The sequence below is a fragment of the Podarcis raffonei genome, chromosome 16 (genome assembly GCF_027172205.1).
Source record: "Podarcis raffonei isolate rPodRaf1 chromosome 16, rPodRaf1.pri, whole genome shotgun sequence".
In the NCBI taxonomy this organism is placed as follows: Eukaryota; Metazoa; Chordata; class Lepidosauria; order Squamata; family Lacertidae; genus Podarcis; species Podarcis raffonei.
This window is the reverse complement of record NC_070617.1, coordinates 900,153-919,437: the sequence shown is the minus strand read 5'-3', so window position 1 is coordinate 919,437 and position 19,285 is coordinate 900,153. Positions and strand designations below refer to the sequence as shown.

General features: G+C 49.1%; 1 protein-coding gene across 1 annotated transcript; it reads left to right on the top strand.

Annotated features, from left to right (window-relative positions):
- The first annotated feature begins 6,163 nt into the window (after nucleotides 1-6,163).
- LOC128404212 (ETS translocation variant 3-like protein) lies at nucleotides 6,164-17,172 on the top strand. The gene is made up of 4 exons (XM_053369687.1): nucleotides 6,164-6,549; nucleotides 7,816-8,005; nucleotides 12,154-12,283; nucleotides 16,118-17,172. Exons 1-4 carry the CDS (start codon nucleotides 6,164-6,166, stop codon nucleotides 16,765-16,767), a joined length of 1,356 nt encoding a protein of 451 aa, XP_053225662.1. The 3' UTR covers nucleotides 16,768-17,172.
- The last annotated feature ends 2,113 nt before the right edge of the window (nucleotides 17,173-19,285 follow it).

Here is a 19,285-nt window from a genome sequence, read left to right as displayed (position 1 = left end):
ACTTTGACATGCTTTTGAACTGCTACGTTGGCAGGAGCAGGGACCGAGCAACGGGAGCTCACCCCATCGCGGGGATTCGAACTGCCGACCTTCTGATCGGCAAGCCCTAGGCTCTGTGGTTTAACCCACAGCGCCATCCGCATCCCCACTTTTCCTTAGGATGTCTCTATTTTCATTGGAGAAATTTTAGATGGTGTGGAGTTATCTCACCCTTGAGCCCTGTATAGGGAAGTTCTTTTAATGTTTGATGCTTTATTTTATATGTTGGAGGCTGCCCAAAGCAGCTGGGGTAACCCAGTAAGATGTGGGGGGGGGGGTATAAATAGTAAAATTATCATTATGGAATGGGACCTCCCTATTTTCATTGGAGAAATGTTGGAGGGTGAGCACCGCATATATAATATGCCTACTCACACCAAAAGTCTTACAGTATTTTTATGAGGACAAAAAAAACCAAACCCAAAACCAAGCGAACACACAGAAATTTGAATTGAACTTGATGGGGGTGGAGACGCTCCTTCGGGTCTACTGGGCCTTTGAGGCCGTTTAGGGCTTTCAAGGTCAGCACCAACACTTTGAATTGTGCTCAGAAACATACTGGGAGCCAGTGTAGGTCTTTCAAGACTGGTATTATATGGTCTCGGCGGCTGCTCCCAGTCCCCAGTCTAGCTGCCGCATTCTGGATTAGTTGTAGTTTCCGGGTCACCTTCCAAGGTAGCCCCACGTAGAGCGCATTGCAGGAGTCCAAGCGGGACTCCCCCTGCTCTTACCACTACAGTTCTCTCTCATACACACATACACAAACATTTCTTTGTGTGTTCAGATTGCCAGCTAGGGGCTTTGCCATGCCTCTGGAGGAGTCCCTAACATGTTCCGGTTTCAACTTTCCGATTTCATCCCCTGCAGGATAAGTGCCTTGTCTCTCTTCCTGGCCCCCCATCTCCTCCTCCTCCTCCTCCTCCTCCTCGCCAGGAGTGGGAGGGGGGCCTGTGGACTGTTCTGATGTCTTGTAATCCGCTTGTGCTAATAGCATTAGGGGTTTTAAACAAACAGGCCCTTGACCTCCTTGCCCAGTGGATGCTAAGGGTTTTTTTTTTGGGGGGGGGTGGCATGCAGTTGAAATGGCCAAGCCCAGCTTGGGGGGGGGGAGGTGGCGCCGGTGGAAAAGCTAAGAAGATTGCAAAGGGCTGGGGGGGGGGAGAGATTGGATTTGGCAGAGATAAAGTGGGCAGTGAGAGCGCAGTTTACGCATGCAAAACTCCACCCTCTCACCGGCCAGATCAGAGTTCCCCGTGGGGGTGGAAAGGCTTCAGAGTGGGTGGGCCAGCCCCAAAATAAGGGGGACCCCTAGAAATACTGAAATAAGAACATAAGAAGAGCCTGAGCTGATCTAATCCAGAATCGCGTTCTCATGGTGGCCAACTTTTGGGAAAGATGCAAACAGTGTTATAAACAAAAATTGCCCTTTTCCCTTATGAGGTACCCAAGAGCCCATACAGAGTCCTTATGTAGGTTCCCTATCGATAGGAGAAAAGAACAGAGGCCAAGCAGAGAATATTGAGAAGCAAAGCAGCTAGTAAGCCTGATCTTTATGGATCTGTTGCAACAGGGTGCTCTCCTCACACGCAGGAGAGGAGGAAGACCCCGAACAAAGGTGTGCCCGTCCTTATATAGACATTTTAAATTCCCTGCGCTGGAGCTCCAGACCACCCCTCCATACATCATGCATACATCACAGAAGGGGTGTAGCTCAAGACCACCCCCCACAAACATCATACCAACATCACAGAAAAGGCGGTCTACAACAGAAATGTGAATGTTGTTGTTTTTCCTGCCTGCCAGGTATCTGAGAATGCCTTATCTGATTGCCTTTCCTGGTAGTCTGCCCGTTCCTTTGAAATGGTGATTTCTAAATTCCTGTAACAAGGAAGGTTTTTTCTGCCTCCTCCCTCCTTGCAGAGAAACATTTGGTCAGTTGGGGAGTCAAAATGGTTTCAGGGCGGTCTTCCTGTGTTGATCTATGTACGTGCTTGGTTGGTACATCTATGAACATTTATTATATATATAAAAGACCTTAAATTTTATTATTGCAACAGGAAAGCTGAGCGCAGGAGCAATCCTTTCCCCTCCTGTCGCTTCTAGCAACTGGTATTATTCAGAAGGGTTTACTGCCTCTGACCCATGCAGGCAGCGTTCCCACTTAAGGACTTCCAAAAGAATCGTATAAATATTCTGACCATTGCCTGTTCCGCGTTTGCAAAAACACAGTTCTGTAAGGACCGTAGCACATGGCAGAGATGGATATTCCCCCCCACCCTCTCTCACACATGTGTCAGATATGGGAGGTGGGTTCTTGGTTTGTTTTTATTATTATTGTTCTTGTTGTTATGCATTTTGTGTTCTAATTTTGTTTTTGTTGTTGTTGTTGTTGTGAAACACACGCCCTCCCGTGATTTTCGGGTGAATGGTGGAATAATAAACCAATCAATCAATCAATCAATCAATCAATAAAATGTTAACCATGGTTCGGGAGCTTCCAGCACCGTTGCCAGCCCTGCCTGTTCATTCTGCACTGTGTGTGGGAAGCGCAGAAATGTCCTGGTTGCTGGTGGCAAAGAATTAAGAGCGGGGACCGTTTCCTAAGGATGGCCTTCAGATCTTGAGAGCAGATCCTGGTTTAGGGTGTTGTTGCTGCTGCTGTTGTTGACTCCTGTGGCACTGACACCACAGCTCAGTCGGGCCCCATTGCCCCCCCCCCCCCGCCCCCCCCCAGCGCTTCCACAAACCGCTTTCTTTGCTGGAGAGGATGCAGAATAGCAGATTCTGCCTTGAGCAAGCCAGAATTTTAATTCCCCACCCCTCCTTGTCAACTGCAGATGAATCCCAGGGTTGTTCTGTTTTTTTTAAATAAGACAAGAAAATCCATTTAGGGCCTAACTGTGACCTTGGCCCTTGGCCACGTTTGTTAGGTCTTTAAAAGCCAAGTTAATTGATTGCACCCCCCCCAAAAAACGCCTGCACTCCCAAAAGCGATTCCCCCAGAAGGAAGGCAAATCTCTGTGCTTGAGCCCCAACTGAATACGACCCTTCCTCCTCCTCCTCCTCCTCCTCCTCCTCGCAGGGAGAGGGGTAAGAAGATTTAAAAATTAACCCCTTTCCCTTTCCTTTATATACGGAGGTGGGTTGTCCCCAAACCTTCACATGCGGAGGACGGTGGCCTCTTTTTCTCCTTGCTGTGGTTTCTGGCTGGCCAGCGCTCTCAGGACACGGTAAGTGAGAAGGGGACCAAGTGTGCAGGATGCGGACCCTTCCCACGCCCGTATCCCCCATAGGGCACCTTTCTCTCACAGAATCATAGAGTTGCAAGGGACCCCAGGGGGTCATCTATTCCAACCCCCTGCAATGTAGGAATCTCAGCTAAGGCATCCAAGACAGGTGGCCACCAACCCTCCGTGGAAGGAGAGCCCACGACTTCCCGAGGGAGAGCGTTCCACTGCTGAACGGCTCTTAACACTGGGAAGGTTCTTCCTGGTGGTTCGTCTGAATCTCCTTTCTTCTGACTTGAGTCCATCGGTTTGGGTTCTAGCTTATGGAGCAGGGGAAAGCAAGCTTGCTCCGTCCCACTGCGAAAAGTCCGCTGGGCAGACAGGGCTCAGGAACCCCCTTGGCAGCGGGGAGCAGCAAGGCGGGCTGCTATGTCTTCCTAAGATCACAGAGGTCCCTCTGTCCCTCCTAACATTGGAGTCTCTCCTGAACCAGATCTGGAGTTTCCTCCTTCTTTTTGCAAGGACTGAGAATGCCACCCCCAGGGCACCACTGTTGTCCTACATTGCAGGGTCAGTCTGAGGGATGGGCAAATCTTCCCATTTTGTACACAGTGGTACCTCTGGTTACGTACTTAATTCGTTCCAGAGGTCCGTTCTTAACCTGAAACTGTTCTTAACCTGAAGCACCGCTTTAGCTAATGGGGCCTCCTGCTGCCACCGCGCTGCCGGAGCACGATTTCTGTTCTCATCCTGAAGGAAAGTTCTTAACCTGAAGCACTATTTGTGGGTTAGCGGAGTCTGTAATCTGAAGCGTCTGTAACCTGAGGCACCACTGTACTATCATCTTTATAACCTTAAATTCAGTTTGCTGCATTTAATCACAATTACGCTTGGTTTTTTTTTAAGGTATCTCAATAAGAATTCCCTGTCGCTTTAGTGCACATTTAAAAAAATATATATACCTTTTAGCAAGTGATTCCCCCAATTTTGGTATGCTTATTTTGCATGCACACACACGTTTTTGTTCACGCTTTCTTCTCCATTGTACATACGTATTTTTGTGCAGAGTTTTTGGGGTTGGAGAACAGCGCTGCAAAATTCAGAGAAGTGTGAATTTTTTAAGGATAGCTTTGGTTGATTTGTTTGTGCTTCTTTCATGTCTTGCTTTAGGAAGACATTAAGTGACTCACAAAGATTCACAAGATTCACACCCAGATAAATAATCAACACGATCGTCATCACGTGAAAACAGCAGCCAGGCCAAACTTCCCCTCCTTCCTTCTTGTACCTTAAAAGCAGGAATATTTTTAGGCATGGGCAAAGCTGCTGTGTTTCCCAAGAGGTGTGTGCTGGAGGGTTCCTCGTCATGTCCCAGAGGATCATGGCCCGTTGCTGTTCGACTTTGTGGCTTGGCTGTTGTGGGGAAATTGCCAGGCCAGCTTCATGGGGAACAGAATTCCTTACAAGTTACACTGTGGGTCCCAATCCAGGGTGATGTGCCGCTTGAACACGCAGCGCTTTTTAAATCTTCCTGCCCTAGAGGGGCTTCTGGGAGGAAGTACACAAAGGAAAGCCTTGGAAACTGACACAGTACTGTTCTTTTCACCCCTTTTGCTGATTGTCGGGAATGTGTTGCCCTCTGGATGTTGTGGAACTAAGGCGTGCATCGTTCCTGAGTCCAACAACACTTGCACCTCCGCCACACATCCTTGATCTCTGGCGTTTTTACAATCCTCCAGACTTGAGTCTAGGCACTGATTTGGTGGCTGAGGCACCTCTGCAAACCAGCACAGGGTTCCTTAAAATCCCAACGGCAAACTTCACGTCTCACGCTGGCTTTTTCCAAATAACAGCCATCTCCCTCCGTTGGTGAAATCTTGTCCGGTTTCACCAACGGTTCAGATGTTACCAAGGCAAAACGGTTTCCTATAAACTACTGAACTCTGAAGTTTTACTGCAGTTTGGGCTGAAACTTGGTAGCTCTTTCCTTACACCAGTGAAAAACTCTCTAACACACACAGCGCGGTGTGGGGAATTCCGCTGTGACATCATTTGTCCACTTCCATTTGTCCTTTTAATTACCTCTAAGGCAATTACAAAGGGACGCGGGTGGCGCTGTAGGTTAAACCACAGAGCCTAGGACTTGCCGATCAGAAGGTTGGCAGTTCGAATCCCCGCGACGAGGTGAGCTCCTGTTGCTCGGTCCCTGCTCCTGCCAACCTAGCAGTTCAAAAGCACAAACTTCAAGTAGATAAATAGGTACTGCTCCGGCGGGAAGGTAAATGGCGTTTCCGTGCGCTGCTTTGGTTTCGCCAGAAGCGGCTTAATCATGCTGGCAAAACGATCCAGAAAAGCTGTCTGTGGACAAACGCCGGCTCCCTGGGCCAGTAAAGCGAGATGAGCGCCGCAACCCCAGAGTCATCTGTGACTGGACTTAACTGTCAGGGGTCCTTTACCTTTTACCTTTTTTAGGGACCAGAAGGGCCATTTAGTCCAACCCGCTGCACTGCAGGAATCACAGCTCAAGAATCCCCGGCAGATAGATGGCCATCCAACCTCTGTTTAAAAACATTCAATGGAGGAGAGTCCACCACCTTCTGAGGGAATCCATTCCACCCTTGAGCAGCTCTTACCAGCACAGCGTTCTTCCTGATGTTGTGTGGCAGCCTTCCTTTGTAGGGGAACCACTCTATCTCTTTGATCGTCCTAGTTCATTTTGTGAGCTAGACGTTTGCTACCAAAATAATAACAATAAATGGAATGCGTTTTGGTGCCTCTCCTTGTCCTAATGATTTTTTTGCCCCTTGACAGGTCGGTAAGATGCACTGTGGCTGCATCTCTGAGGGGGTCCCTTCTCTCCCCAGCTCCTACTGGATCTCAGGTGAGGGTTGGGTGGGATGAGGAAGGGGCTCACGCAGTGCGGCATCCCGTATCTGGGGCGGGGGGTGTCTCAGCTCAGGGGGGGGAGCAAAAGGGGGAGAGGCTGGCAGCCCCAAGTCTGTCCAAGAGCTTTCCTCGTTGTTTTCCCCTCTGCTTTGCGTGCAGGTCTGGCTTTCCCAGACTGGGCCTACAAGGCTGAATCCAGCCCAGGCTCCCGCCAGATCCAGCTCTGGCACTTCATCCTGGAGCTGCTGCAGAAGGAGGAGTTCCGGCACGTCATCGCCTGGCAGCAGGGGGAGTACGGGGAGTTTGTCATCAAGGACCCCGACGAGGTGGCGCGGCTGTGGGGCCGGAGGAAGTGCAAGCCCCAGATGAACTACGACAAGCTCAGCCGGGCCCTCAGGTGAGGGGAGCAGCCAACACAGGTCTTTGTAATGCATCCTGTGCTCATGTAAAGGTAAAGGGACCCCTGACCATTAGGTCCAGTCGTGACTGACTCTGGGGTTGCGGCGCTCATCTCGCTTTATTGGCCGAGGGAGCCGGCGTACAGCTTCCGCGTCATGTGGACAGCATGACTAAGCTGCTTCTGACGAACCAGATCAGCACACGGAAACGCCGTTTACCTTCCCACCAGAGCGGTACCTATTTATCTACTTGCACTTTGACGTGCTTTCGAACTGCTAAGTGGGCAGGAGCAGGGACTGAGCAACGGGAGCTCACCCCGTCGCGGGGATTCGAACCGCCGACCTTCTGATCGGCAAGTCCTAGTCTCTGTGGTTTAACCCACAGCGCCACCCGCGTCCCCTGTTCTCATTAGGGTGCTTTATTTACACCGCGTCCGACAACCATGTTCCTAGGGTGGGTTAGAGCAGGAGGAGCTGTTTCTTCTGTGAGCCTCTTGGGTGTTGCCATCTTGGATTTGATGGGAATGGATATAGAATAATGGAAGGGTGGTGTTGGGGGGACCTCAAAGGCCATCTTGTCCAGCCCCCTGCAATGCGGGAACCACAGCCAAAGAAGGCTGGGCCACTCAACCTCTGTTTAAAAACTTGCCAATAGCTTCCAAGGGAGCCCGTTCCACTGTGGCATGACTGTGGGAAAGTTCTTCCTGATGTTTCTTGCCATTTGAATCTCCCTTCTTGGGCTCCACCCCTCTAGAGCAGCAGGAACAAGCTTGCTCCATCTTCCCCATGCCAGGTGTTTTAAGATGGCTATCATGTCACCTGTCAGTCTTCTCTTCTCCAGGCTAAGCAGACCCAACTGCCGCAACCATTCCTCATATTTTATTTGTAAGTTGCTTTGGATGGCAAACAAGTGATTATTAATTATGACGATGATGCTTGATTTCCAGCAAAGTGCATGGTGGCTGCTGCCTGTTGATGACAACAAATCCCAGGTGGCAGTGGCCATTGGCTCACCTCACGTTACTCATTCACCTGTACTGGCTGGTTAGGAGGCGTTGGGTGGGCTTTCTTGAAGCATGTGAGTTTCCAGGACAATTTGCCCGCCTTTTTCTCTGCCTGCTTCGTTCCCGGACGATTATCTAACCCTCTTCTGAGGTCTCCCATTGCGGCTTCTGGTTGGCCACTGTGAGAAGAAGGTGCTGGTCCAGCAGCCGGGCTCTTCTTACTTTCTTACGTCGGTTCTCCTTTCTCCTCCTTCTTCGCAGGTATTACTACAACAAGCACATCCTCCACAAGACGAAAGGCAAGAGGTTCACCTACAGGTTCAACTTCAGCAAGCTGATCTTCATCAACTACCCGCTGTGGGGCGTCCAGCCTCCTTCTCGGCCGATGTGGATGGGGGCGGCCAGGATGTACCGGCCTCGTGGCGGCGGGAGTCTCAGTGCGCAGACAGAGGTGGGCTCTGGCAGCTGTGTGGAATACACCGAGAGCCTTATCCTCCACGGAAATGCATTCCATGTTAAATACTACTACTACTACTACTAATAATAATAATAATTGAAGTGAGGGACAGGAAGCAGGAGTTGATAATGCAGGTGAGCTGCGCACAGGTGAGCTGCAAGCAAGCTGCCGGCCAGCTCTGTGCAGCCTCCTTTTATTGACACAAATATGCAAACCCAGGCAGATACATTTTGGGCTGTGACCTTTACACATCTTCCGGTCCCGAGATCGTGGGGTGGCACAAAGCTATTTTGGCACCTGTTTCCACCGCGTCATTTTTCCCTTGCACAATGTGTGATGAAGGAGACAAAGGTCTCAGAGACAAAGGTTACAGACAGGACACCGCAGACTACTGAGACCGCAAAAGGTTAGACAGAGGGCACGATGTTCAGACAGCTGTGGCTTTGTCTGTGAGGGGGAGTGTGCGCCGCACACCAAGGTGACACGTGCAGGGAGGCTGAGGCTGCCTGCGGGTGGGGAGTGCGCCTCGGACCCAGCGATCATCCCTACAAATTATTATTATTATTATTATTATTATTATTATTATTATTATTATTTATACCCCGCCCTCCCCAGCCAAGACCAGGCTCAGGGCGGCTAACACCAGGTAAAAACAATTGGTTAAAATACAACTTAAAAACAAGATAAAGTACAACATTATTAAGTACAACATCAAACAAATAGCCAGCACATGTAGACACAAAGTCAGAAAAGCTAAAGCACAGAATGAACTCAGGCTTGCTAGAGAGGTTAAAAGCAACAAAAAAGGCTTTTATGGGTATGTCCGTAGCAAAAGGAAGAACAAAGAAACAGTGGGGTCACTCAGAGGAGAAGATGGTGAAATGCAAACAGGGGACACAGAAAGGGCTGAACTCCTCAATGCCTTCTTTGCCTCAGTCTTCTCCGATAAAGAAAACAATGCCCGACCTGAAGAATTTGGAGCAAATGATTCAGCAGAGGAAACACAGCCCAGAATAACTAAGGAGATAGTACAAGAATACTTGGCTAGTCTAGATGTATTCAAGTCTCCAGGACCAGATGAACTGCATCCAAGAGTATTAAAAGAACTGGCAGATGTGATTTCAGAACCACTGGCAGTCATCTTTGAGAATTCCTGGAGAACAGGCGAAGTCCCGGCAGACTGGAGGAGGGCAAATGTTGTCCCTATTTTCAAAAAGGGGAAAAGAGAGGACCCAAATAATTACCGCCCAGTCAGTCTGACATCAATACCAGGGAAGATTCTGGAGCAGATCATTAAGCAAACAGTCTGTGAGCACCTAGAAAGGAATGCTGTGATCACCAATAGTCAGCATGGATTTCTGAAAAATAAGTCATGTCAGACTAACCTGATCTCGTTTTTTGACAGAATTACAAGCCTGGTAGATGAAGGGAACGCAGTGGATGTAGCCTACCTTGATTTCAGCAAGGCATTTGACAAGGTGCCCCATGATATTCTTGTAAAGAAGCTGGTAAAATGCGGTCTTGACTATGCTACCACTCAGTGGATTTGTAACTGGCTGACTGACCGAACCCAAAGGGTGCTCATCAATGGTTCCTCTTCATCCTGGAGAAGAGTGACTAGTGGGGTGCCACAGGGTTCTGTCTTGGGCCCGGTCTTATTCAACATCTTTATCAATGACTTGGATGATGGACTCAAGGGCATCCTGATCAAATTTGCAGATGACACCAAACTGGGAGGGGTGGCTAACACCCCAGAGGACAGGATCACACTTCAAAACGACCTTGACAGATTAGAGAACTGGGCCAAAACAAACAAGATGAACTTTAACAGGGAGAAATGTAAAGTATTGCACTTGGGCAAAAAAAATGAGAGGCACAAATACAAGATGGGTGACACCTGGCTTGAGAGCAGTACATGTGAAAAGGATCTAGGAGTCTTGGTTGACCACAAACTTGACATCAGCCAACAGTGTGACGCGGCAGCTAAAAAAGCCAATGCAATTCTGGGCTGCATCAATAGGAGTATAGCATCTAGATCAAGGGAAGTAATAGTGCCACTGTATTCTGCTCTGGTCAGACCTCACCTGGAGTACTGTGTCCAGTTCTGGGCACCACAGTTCAAGAAGGACACTGACAAACTGGAACGTGTCCAGAGGAGGGCAACCAAAATGGTCAAAGGCCTGGAAACGATGCCTTATGAGGAACGGCTAAGGGAGCTGGACATGTTTTGCCTGGAGAAGAGGAGGTTAAGGGGTGATATGATAGCCATGTTCAAATATATAAAAGGATGTCACATAGAGGAGGGAGAAAGGTTGTTTTCTGCTGCTCCAGAGAAGCGGACACGGAGCAATGGTTCCAAACTACAAGAAAGAAGATTCCACCTAAACATTAGGAAGAACTTCCTGACAGTAAGAGCTGCAGAAAGAAATCAGATCCCGCAGGGCCCTGGTCTCATGAGAGAGAGCGTTCCACCAGGCCGGGGCCAGTGTTGAAAAGGCCCTGGCTCTGGTTGAGGCTAATCTGACTTCCTTAGGGCCCGGGACCTCTAGGGTGTTGCTATTTAGGGACCTTAAAGTCCTCCGTGGGGCACAACCCTGAGGGCCCCTCCATTGTAGGTGCAAAGTAAGGATGCCTAGAGGGGCCTTGAAAGCCACACTATTCCTCTACACAAGCCGCATGGTAGGAGCCCTCAACAACCTCAGGAGGCCCTTCGGCAGAAGTCTGTCATGTAGGTACATGAGAAGAGAGCGGGGGCCTTCTCCGTGGTGGTGCCCCGACTGCCTACTGCCCCCTCCACATACACTACCAAGGCCACGCCTAGTGCTGCACCTAGGCAACACCTACTGTGTCCTTTTCAGCGACAGGCGCAAACCTTTCTATTTGCCCCATCAATTTCAGATGATGATATTTTAATTCATATTATTTCTTTATTTATTGCATTTAAAGCCCACCTTTCCCACACAAGGAGCTCAAGGTGGTGTATGTGGTTCCCCCTCTGCCCATTTAATCCCCATGACAACCTTGCAAGGCAGGTTAATAATAATATTATAATAATAATTTATTATTTATACCCCGCCCATCTGTCTGGGTTTCCCCAGCGACTCTGGGCGGCTTCCAACAAAACACTAAAATACAATAACCTATTAAACATTAAAAGCTTCCCTAAACAGGGCTGCCTTCAGATGTCTTCTAAATGTCAGGTACTGGTAGTTGTTTTTCTCTTTGACATCTGGTGGGAAGGCTTTCCACAGGGCGGGCGCCACCACCGAGAAGGCCCTCTGCCTGGTTCCCTGTAACTTGGCTTCTCGCAGTGAGGGAACCACCAGAAGGCCCTCGGAGCTGGACCTCAGCGTCCGGGCAGAACGATGTGGGTGGAGACGCTCCTTTAGGGATACTGGACCGAGGCCGTTTAGGGCTTTCAAGGTCAGCACCAACACTTTGAATTGTGCTCGGAAACATACTGGGAGTCAGTGTAGGTCTTTCAAGACCAGTGTTATATGGTCCCGGCGGCCACTCCCAGTTACCAGTCTAGCTGCCGCATTCTGGATTAGTTGTAGTTTCCGGGTCACCTTCCAAGGTAGCCCCACGTAGAGCGCATGGCAGTAGTGCAAGCGGGAGACACCGGTAACTAGAGCATGCACCACTCTGGCCAGACAGTCTGTGGGCAGGTGGAGTCTCATCCTGCATACCAGATGGAGCTGATAGACAGCTGCCCTGGACACAGAATTAACCTGCGCCTCCATGGACAGCTGTGAGTCCGGAATGACTCCCAGGCTGCACACCTGGTCCTTCAGGGGCTCAGTTACACAATTAGGCTGAGAGGCAGTGACTGGCCCATGTCCACTAGCGGGCTTCAACGCCAAGAAGGGATTTGAACCCTGCTGTATCTGTTCCCAATCTGACACTCTTAACCACCACACTGGCTCAATTTAGAGTTTGTTTGTTTGTTTTTAAATCCCTCCAATATTGTATTGTTGCAAGGAGTTGTGATTTGTTTTTGTTTTCTTTAATTTTTAATTTCTTTCTACACCACCCTGAAATGCTTTTTTGAATAAGAGGTGGTCTGTATCCATTTTAAAATAAAAACTACTTGGCGATCCCTTTAAGCACTGTCCTGTGGCCCTTCCCTCTTTCCTTTCCAGCTCTTACAGAATATGATGTTTGGCCGAAGGACCTGCCCTGACCACCTGGCCTTCCACAGGTGCGCCCATGACCTGACCCTTGACCTCGAGGACCCCAGGGAGAAGATGGGAGCGGTGGCCACCAGCCCTTGTAAGTGTGCGGGGTGCTACAAAGGCAGGGTCCCCTTTGACACCTGGACCCTGAGACTGAGGGAACTCCAGAAGGTGGTGATGAGAGAACAGGGCCTTCTCTGTCGTGGCCCACTCGCTTACACACGCCATTTATAGAATGCTCTCCCTAGTGAGGCCCGCCTGGTGCCAGCCTTGTCATTGTTTTTAGTACCAGGCAAGGACTTGCTTTGTTTTGTTTTCCAGCACATCCTAAAGTCTAAAGTCGCCATTTCAAATAACAAAATAATCTGTTTTTAGTTTATTATTACTTTAACTTTTTGAAAACCTTAAACTGTTGATAGCTTTTCTTATTGATCATTTTATTGTTTTATCTTGTTTTTGTAAACTGCTTTGAGGTTGGCTGGGGTTTTTTTAGCAATCAAGCATTGTTTATATTTTTTTTAAAGGGAAAAGAAAGTCCAGTTTTTAAAAAAGTATTTATTTAGGACGACAGGGGCATTAATTAAATTAGATTAATTGAGTAATTCATCCCTATCCCGCCCTTCCTCCAAACGAGCCCAAGGCAGTAAACAAATCGTGACTGAAACAATGCCATTCTACAGGCAGATAAAAGCAACCTTCTGAAAAGATTGCAGAATTGGTCATGGATATTTATTTTTATTTTTTTAATCCAACAAGAGTAGTGTAAAAAAACCCAATTTTTAATCTGAAAGCATTTGTAAATGGCTGTGATAACGTAACATTTCAGCCAGATCAGCTGCTGTGAATCAGAGTGAATTATATTTTTGGAGGCTGAACAGCCAGCTTGGATTGGCAAATTGTTAGCTGGCGGGTCAGTTGTTCCAAGGTGACCTCATGTGGCTCTTTCAGTAGGTCAGCAAGGAAACGGAGACCGGTGAGTGACCAGTCGGTGGCCCTGGACTGGACTTGTGGTCTTCTTGCGCCCCCTAGCGGTGGGTGCCAGGTCCAACCTCTCCTGGCTCAGTTTATGCTTGATCTTTCAGCCCCAGTTCCACGGACAGGAGAGCCTATGAGTTGAAATTATAGGAAGTCCAGCATGGAAGGACTGGGGAGAAATTTTAACTTCCCTCTTTGCCGCTGACATGAAAAGTCGCCTTTCCCTTTCACCTCCAAACTTCAGTTTCCTGCTGTGGTCAAAGGTAAAGGGGCCCCTGACCATTAGGTCCAGTCGTGGCCGACTCTGGGGTTGCGGCGCTCATCTCGCTTTACTGGCTGAGGGAGCCGGCGTACAGCTTCTGGGTCATGTGGCCAGCAGGACTAAGCCGCTTCTGGCAAACCAGAGCAGCGCACGGAAACGCCGTTTACCTTCCCGCCGGAGTGGTACCTATTTATCTACTTGCACTTGCTTTAGAACTGCTAGGCTGGCAGGAGCAGGGACCGAGCAACGGGAGCTCACCCCGTCGCGTGGATTCGAACCGCTGACCTTCTGATCGGCAAGCCCTAGGCTCTGTGGTTTAACCCACAGCGCCACCCGCGTCCCTGCTGTGGTCAAAACATCTCTTTAAAACAAACAAACAAGCAACAACAACAATTTCTCACATTTTGGTCCCACCTCCTTTCCATCCTGGAAACTGAGTGATGCTGGCATCTTTTTTCACTCTTTCAAAATCATGGGATGGAGTGGGGGGCGGGCTGTATACAAGAATTACAGCAAAACACAACTTTTTAAAAAAATAACAATAAAGCCACAGTAATTCTGCAGTTTTCAAGACATTCTCAGCCTTACCCGGAGATATTGGGAATTGAACCTAGGACCTTCTGCATGTAAACTAAATGCTCTGCTGTTGAGATACAGTGGTTCCCCTTAAAATGAAGTAAGATTCTAGTCCTCATGGTTCTGAATAAAGTGCTGATTTAAATGTGCATGCAAAGCTCAGCCACTGAGCTGCAGCCCCTATACACAAATGCACGTGCTTGTATTAATCAAACAGCACTACCTCCCACCAGATTAACAGGGGGAATGAGTCTTTATTTGATAGATCAGTTAAACTTTGCAGCCCTTAGAATAATGTTACAAATAGACAAGTCATTTTAAAAAGCCTGGAGATGCCTTTTCACTTAAGACGAGCCTGCTGGATCAGGCCAATGGCCCATGTACAATGGTACCTCGGGTTAAGTACTTAATTCGTTCTGGAGGTCCGTACTTAACCTGAAACTGTTCTTAACCTGAAGCACCACTTTAGCTAATGGGGCCTCCCACTGCCTCTGCGCCGTCGGAGCATGATTTCTGTTCTCACCCTGAAGCAAAGTTCTAAACCTGAAGCACTATTTCTGGGTTAGCAGAGTCTGTAACCTGAAGTGTATGTAAACTGAAGCGTATGTAACCTGAGTTAGCACTGTAGCAACATCTTGTTTTCACCATGGGCAGCCTGATGCCTTTGGAAGCCTGCAAGCTAGACGTGAGCAGCATCCTGCCCACCTGTGACTCATATTCAGCAACTCGTATTCAGAGGCAGGACACCTCTGACAGGAGAGGTGGAACAGAGCCATTGTGGCTGGTAGCCGATGACAGCCTGGCCCTTCATGCTTGATCTAATCCTCTTTAGTTGACACTTTGGGTCTCTTCCAATTCTACAATTCTTCTAAAGCCATCCAAGTAACTGGCCATTTTTTTGCTTTTAACTGTTCTGGGGACTGTGCCTTCCTTGTTTTCTTTTTCTTTCCTTCTTTCCTTCCTTCCATGGGAGCCAGTGTGGTGTAGTGGTTAAGAGCGGTGGACTCGTAATCTGGTGAACCGGGTTCGCTTCCCCGCTTCTCCACCTGCAGCTGCTGGGTGACCTTGGGCCAGTCACACTTCTTTGAGGTCTCTCAGCCCCACTCACCTCACAGAGTGTTTGTTGTGGGGGAGGAAGGGAAAGGAGAATGTGAGCCACTTTGAGACTCCTCAGGGTAGCGATTGTTAGGATATACAGTGGTACCTCGGGTTACAGACGCTTCAGGTTACAGACGCTTCAGGTTACAGACTCCACTAACCCAGAAATAGTACCTTGGGTTAAGAACTTTGCTTCAGGATGAGAACAGAAATCATGCTCCGGTGGTGCGGTGGCAGCAGGAGGCCCCATTAGCTAAAGTGGTGCTTCAGGTTAAGAATGGTTTCAGGTTAAGAATTGACCTCTGGAACGAATTAAGTACTTAACCCGAGGTACCACTGTAGTTCTATTCCACGTTAAAAGGGTCAGGCATGACTGTTGCGTATCACATGCCTGTTTACATCCATCACAGTCTGCTGGGAACTTCCGTTGTACAGTGGTACCTCGGGTTAAGTACTTAATTCGTTCTGAGGTCCATTCTTAACCTGAAACTGCTCTGAACCTGAAGTACCACTTTAGCTAATGGGGCCTCCCGCAACTGCCGCACCGCCGGAGCACAATTTCTGTTCTCATCCTGAAGCAAAGTTCGTAACCTGAGGTACTATTTCTGGGTTAGCGGAGTCTGTAACCTGAAGCATCTGTAACCTGAAGCGTACGTAACCTGAGGAACCACTGTATGTTGCTTTTGTGTTACTGCTGTTTTGCCGGAGACGAAGGCAAGCAGACATGTTTTCCTTTGTTCCTGAACTATGCAGAATAAATGCTGTAAATATGCTTGCACATTTCTATGTCCGACGCATCTGCTGTGTGATGATTTACACACGTCTCTAAACGTATCTGAGGCTCGTCTCGCTGTTTGTTGCTGCTCCAAGGGAGACCGGCGGCCGGCCGGTGGCTGGAGGCAGCTGGGGGCCTGCCTGATGCCTGCCTGATGCCCCTGTCTTCCCGGCAGTATCCCAACAGTGATAAAGCGGGACATCAAACCCAAACTCTTCTTCCTTCCTTCCTTTCTTCCTCTCCAGGTCTTGGGTCCATCTCAACTTCTTGCATCTTCAACTCCTGTTGCTGCTTCCGAGCCCAAGAGAAATGCCGCCCTCTGGCCGCGTTCCCCACACCCCTCCCTCACCCAGGATTTGCCCCTCACCCTGGCCGGCAGCTCTGTCCAGGGCTACCCCAGCAGTACCCCCTCTCCAATCCGCCTTGCTTTGCTGCTGCCAGTAGCCACTTTTTCCACCTGGGAGGCCAACCTGCCGTGCCCTCGGAAGAGAGAGCGCTGTTCCCAAGCCAGCTGGCCAACCCCAAAGCACAACACCTCCTGAGGGCCATGGACTCTCCCGCGAGGAAGGCGGGAGGAGGAGCTTTTCCTGGGCTGGAGTTCCTGCCTGACTCTCCCCTGTCATCTTGGGAAGAAGAAGAGACACAGCAGGAAGTTCGTCATGGCGCTCGTCTCCTTGGCGAGGCCTGCCTTGGGGTCAAGGCTGAGCTGGCACTGGTGGAGGCCAGGTCCTGCGGCAAACTGCTTGTGGGTCCCCGTGTGGCAGGGAAAGGTCTGCATGGCTCCTCACAACTCAGCAACTTCCAGCCAGCAGCTGTCCCAAACACTGTTGGCCCTGGTTTTAGGCCAGTGGCTGGTGGGAAACCTGACTGGGCGATGCCCTCGCCTCAAGTTTGAGCAAAGGTCTTCCTTTCTCTTTCTTTCTTTGTGGAAGAACCTCCACCTTCCTGCCAACACAGCTGAACTGCTGCTTCTCCGCTCCAAATCAGTCATAGCTTCAGGTCTCGTTTCCTTGCAAAGTCAGCAGCGCAGAATTTCCTGATCCCCAAACCAAAGAGAAGCCGCTTGCCTGGGCAGACTTGTGTGATGGAATGACCACGTGGTGCAAAACAGGACTCTGGGATGCAGTTCTGCCCAGCGAACCGAAGTCTGAAAGCTCCCAGAAATAAGCCAAGGATGTTTGCATATAGACCAGCCAAAGTTCACTCCTCCTTGCTAAAAGCTGCCTGTATCTATGCGTGCATGTTTAATAAAGAATACCTGAGAACACTCCTGATCCGGTTGATGGCCTGGTTCTGGGGTCGTGAGATGGCCTTTCATTCCTGATTTGATTGGCCCCAGCCCGACACCTTTCCTGGGTGCTAAATTGCCAACAGAATAGGAGCACCTGCCATGTGTAGCATGGTGATTCCTGCATCGCAGGGGGTTGGACTAGATCAGGCATCCCCAACCTTCGACCCTCCAGATGTTTTGGACTACAATTCCCATCATCCCTGACCACTGGTCCTGTTAGCTAGGGATCATGGGAGTTGTAGGCCAAAACATCTGGAGGGCCACAGGTTGGGGATGCCTGGCCTAGGTGACCTTGGAGGTACATTCCAACTCTACAATTCTGATTCTGTGATTGTTTATCCACAAGCCAGAATGTTGCCAAGTTTCCCTAATATGACAAGACCCTGGTGGGGGGGCGGGGGCTGAGGGATACCTCCCTCCTAGAACCATAAAATTGCAGAGTTGGAAGCTTTTAATGTGTGACATTTTTGTTAAGTTGTGGGTGAACATATCAGACGACACAGCGATTCTTCAAACAGCTCTTGTTTATTCACAGGCCAGAACAGAACTGAAGGGTTCAGCCAGCCTGCTTATATAGAGCTCCACTAGAACCCAACAGTAACCATTTTCTGTAACTATCCAATCACTGAACGTCACTTTCGATCCCTTATTTGCATATGTGGACCTGACTGAAAACTATCTACAGTATCCCCTGCTGGCCCAGGGTGAGAACTTCAGTACATAACAATTTTAATGTATTTTTTATCTTTGTTGGAAGCCGCCCAGAGTGGCTGGAGAGACAAATATTAAATTACTACTACTACTACTACCACTACACCCAAGGGTCATTTAGTCCAACCCCTGCAATGCAGGAATCATGGCTAAAGAATCCCTGACAGATGGCCACCCAGCCTTCTGTAAACTAATACACACTGTGTGTCTGTGTGTTGCATGTTATTTATATTTCCTTGCAGCAAACTGCAAAAGATATATAGGTCATCTATCTGAAATCCCTGCTCTGCTTAACTGAGCAAACCAGAACACTTAGCTTAAAGAGCCTTAAACCTCTCTCTGTTTGGCCACTCACTTGTGGGAATTATTCTTTGATATATTTTACATAAATTGTACATTACGAAAGAGAATGCTAGCGAAAGCTCTTGATGTGCATAATATTCATGGAAGACCAACAGGAAGGCAGTTCCCTGCTCTCAGGAACTTACAGTTTAAAATCTGAGTGACAGGTGGAAGGAAAGAAAATGACTCTGAGGGTAAACAGAGAAGAACACAGGCTCATCTCAGTTACACCTAATTCCTATTGAGGCCAGCAGGGTAGGATTTTGTGGGCCCCAGTCAGCAGAATAAGCAGGAGGCCCCCCAAAAAACATAGCTACAGGGCTGCCTTACCTTTGGGGAAGTGTCATAGCTCAGTGGTTAGAGCCTCTGCCCCTGGGCTTAATCCCCAGTCTCCAGGTAGGACGGGAATATTCCCCACCTGAAACCCTGGGAAGCCTCCTGCCAGTCTCTGTGTAGACGATATTGAGCTAGATGGACAAACCATCTGAGAGATGCACCTGTGTTTTCTGCCTTGGCAGAGTGGCTATTAATACTGTAGGGTTTTTTAGAAGAGATGCACTTGCTGTCTTTTTGCAGAATTTGCCTCATCACTGCATCCTGGCTGCTGCTGTCTTACCTGGGCAGGTGAAGGTGCCTTTTACTGTCTGGTCTGTTGCAAAGGTGGGTAAGGAATGAATTGACAGACAAGACAGTGATTGGCAAGGCCACAGGAGAAAGCGAGAGAAAGGAGATAGACATGAAAAGGCCACAAACATGACAGCAAAACTTCCAGGATGCCAGACCAAAGGCCCAATCCCTTTGCTTTCAGGCAGGGAAATGTGCTCAGCCTGAGGGCCGCATTCCATTCTGGGCCACCTTCCAAGGGCCAGCAGTGGGAGGGGTCAGAAGCCAGAGTGGGCGAGGCAATGCATTTAAATTTTACACCTTTGCTGCAGCCCACACCCCCACACACCCCCACACACCCTCACACACCCTACGCCTCTATTCTCCATCCAGGCAAACGATTCCAACTTTATGATCTATGTTCAAGGGGCATTATGAGTCACAATTCAGGCCAGGCAAAAACACC

Bases quoted from the DNA above. Each gene is read 5' to 3' on its own strand.
- LOC128404212 (XM_053369687.1), top strand. From the start codon at position 6,164: ATGAGGAAGGGGCTCACGCAGTGCGGCATCCCGTATCTGGGGCGGGGG. The intron at 6,550-7,815 runs GTGAGGGGAGCA...CCTTCTTCGCAG, and splicing joins AAGCTCAGCCGGGCCCTCAG to GTATTACTACAACAAGCACA. The intron at 8,006-12,153 runs GTGGGCTCTGGC...TTTCCTTTCCAG, and splicing joins GTCTCAGTGCGCAGACAGAG to CTCTTACAGAATATGATGTT.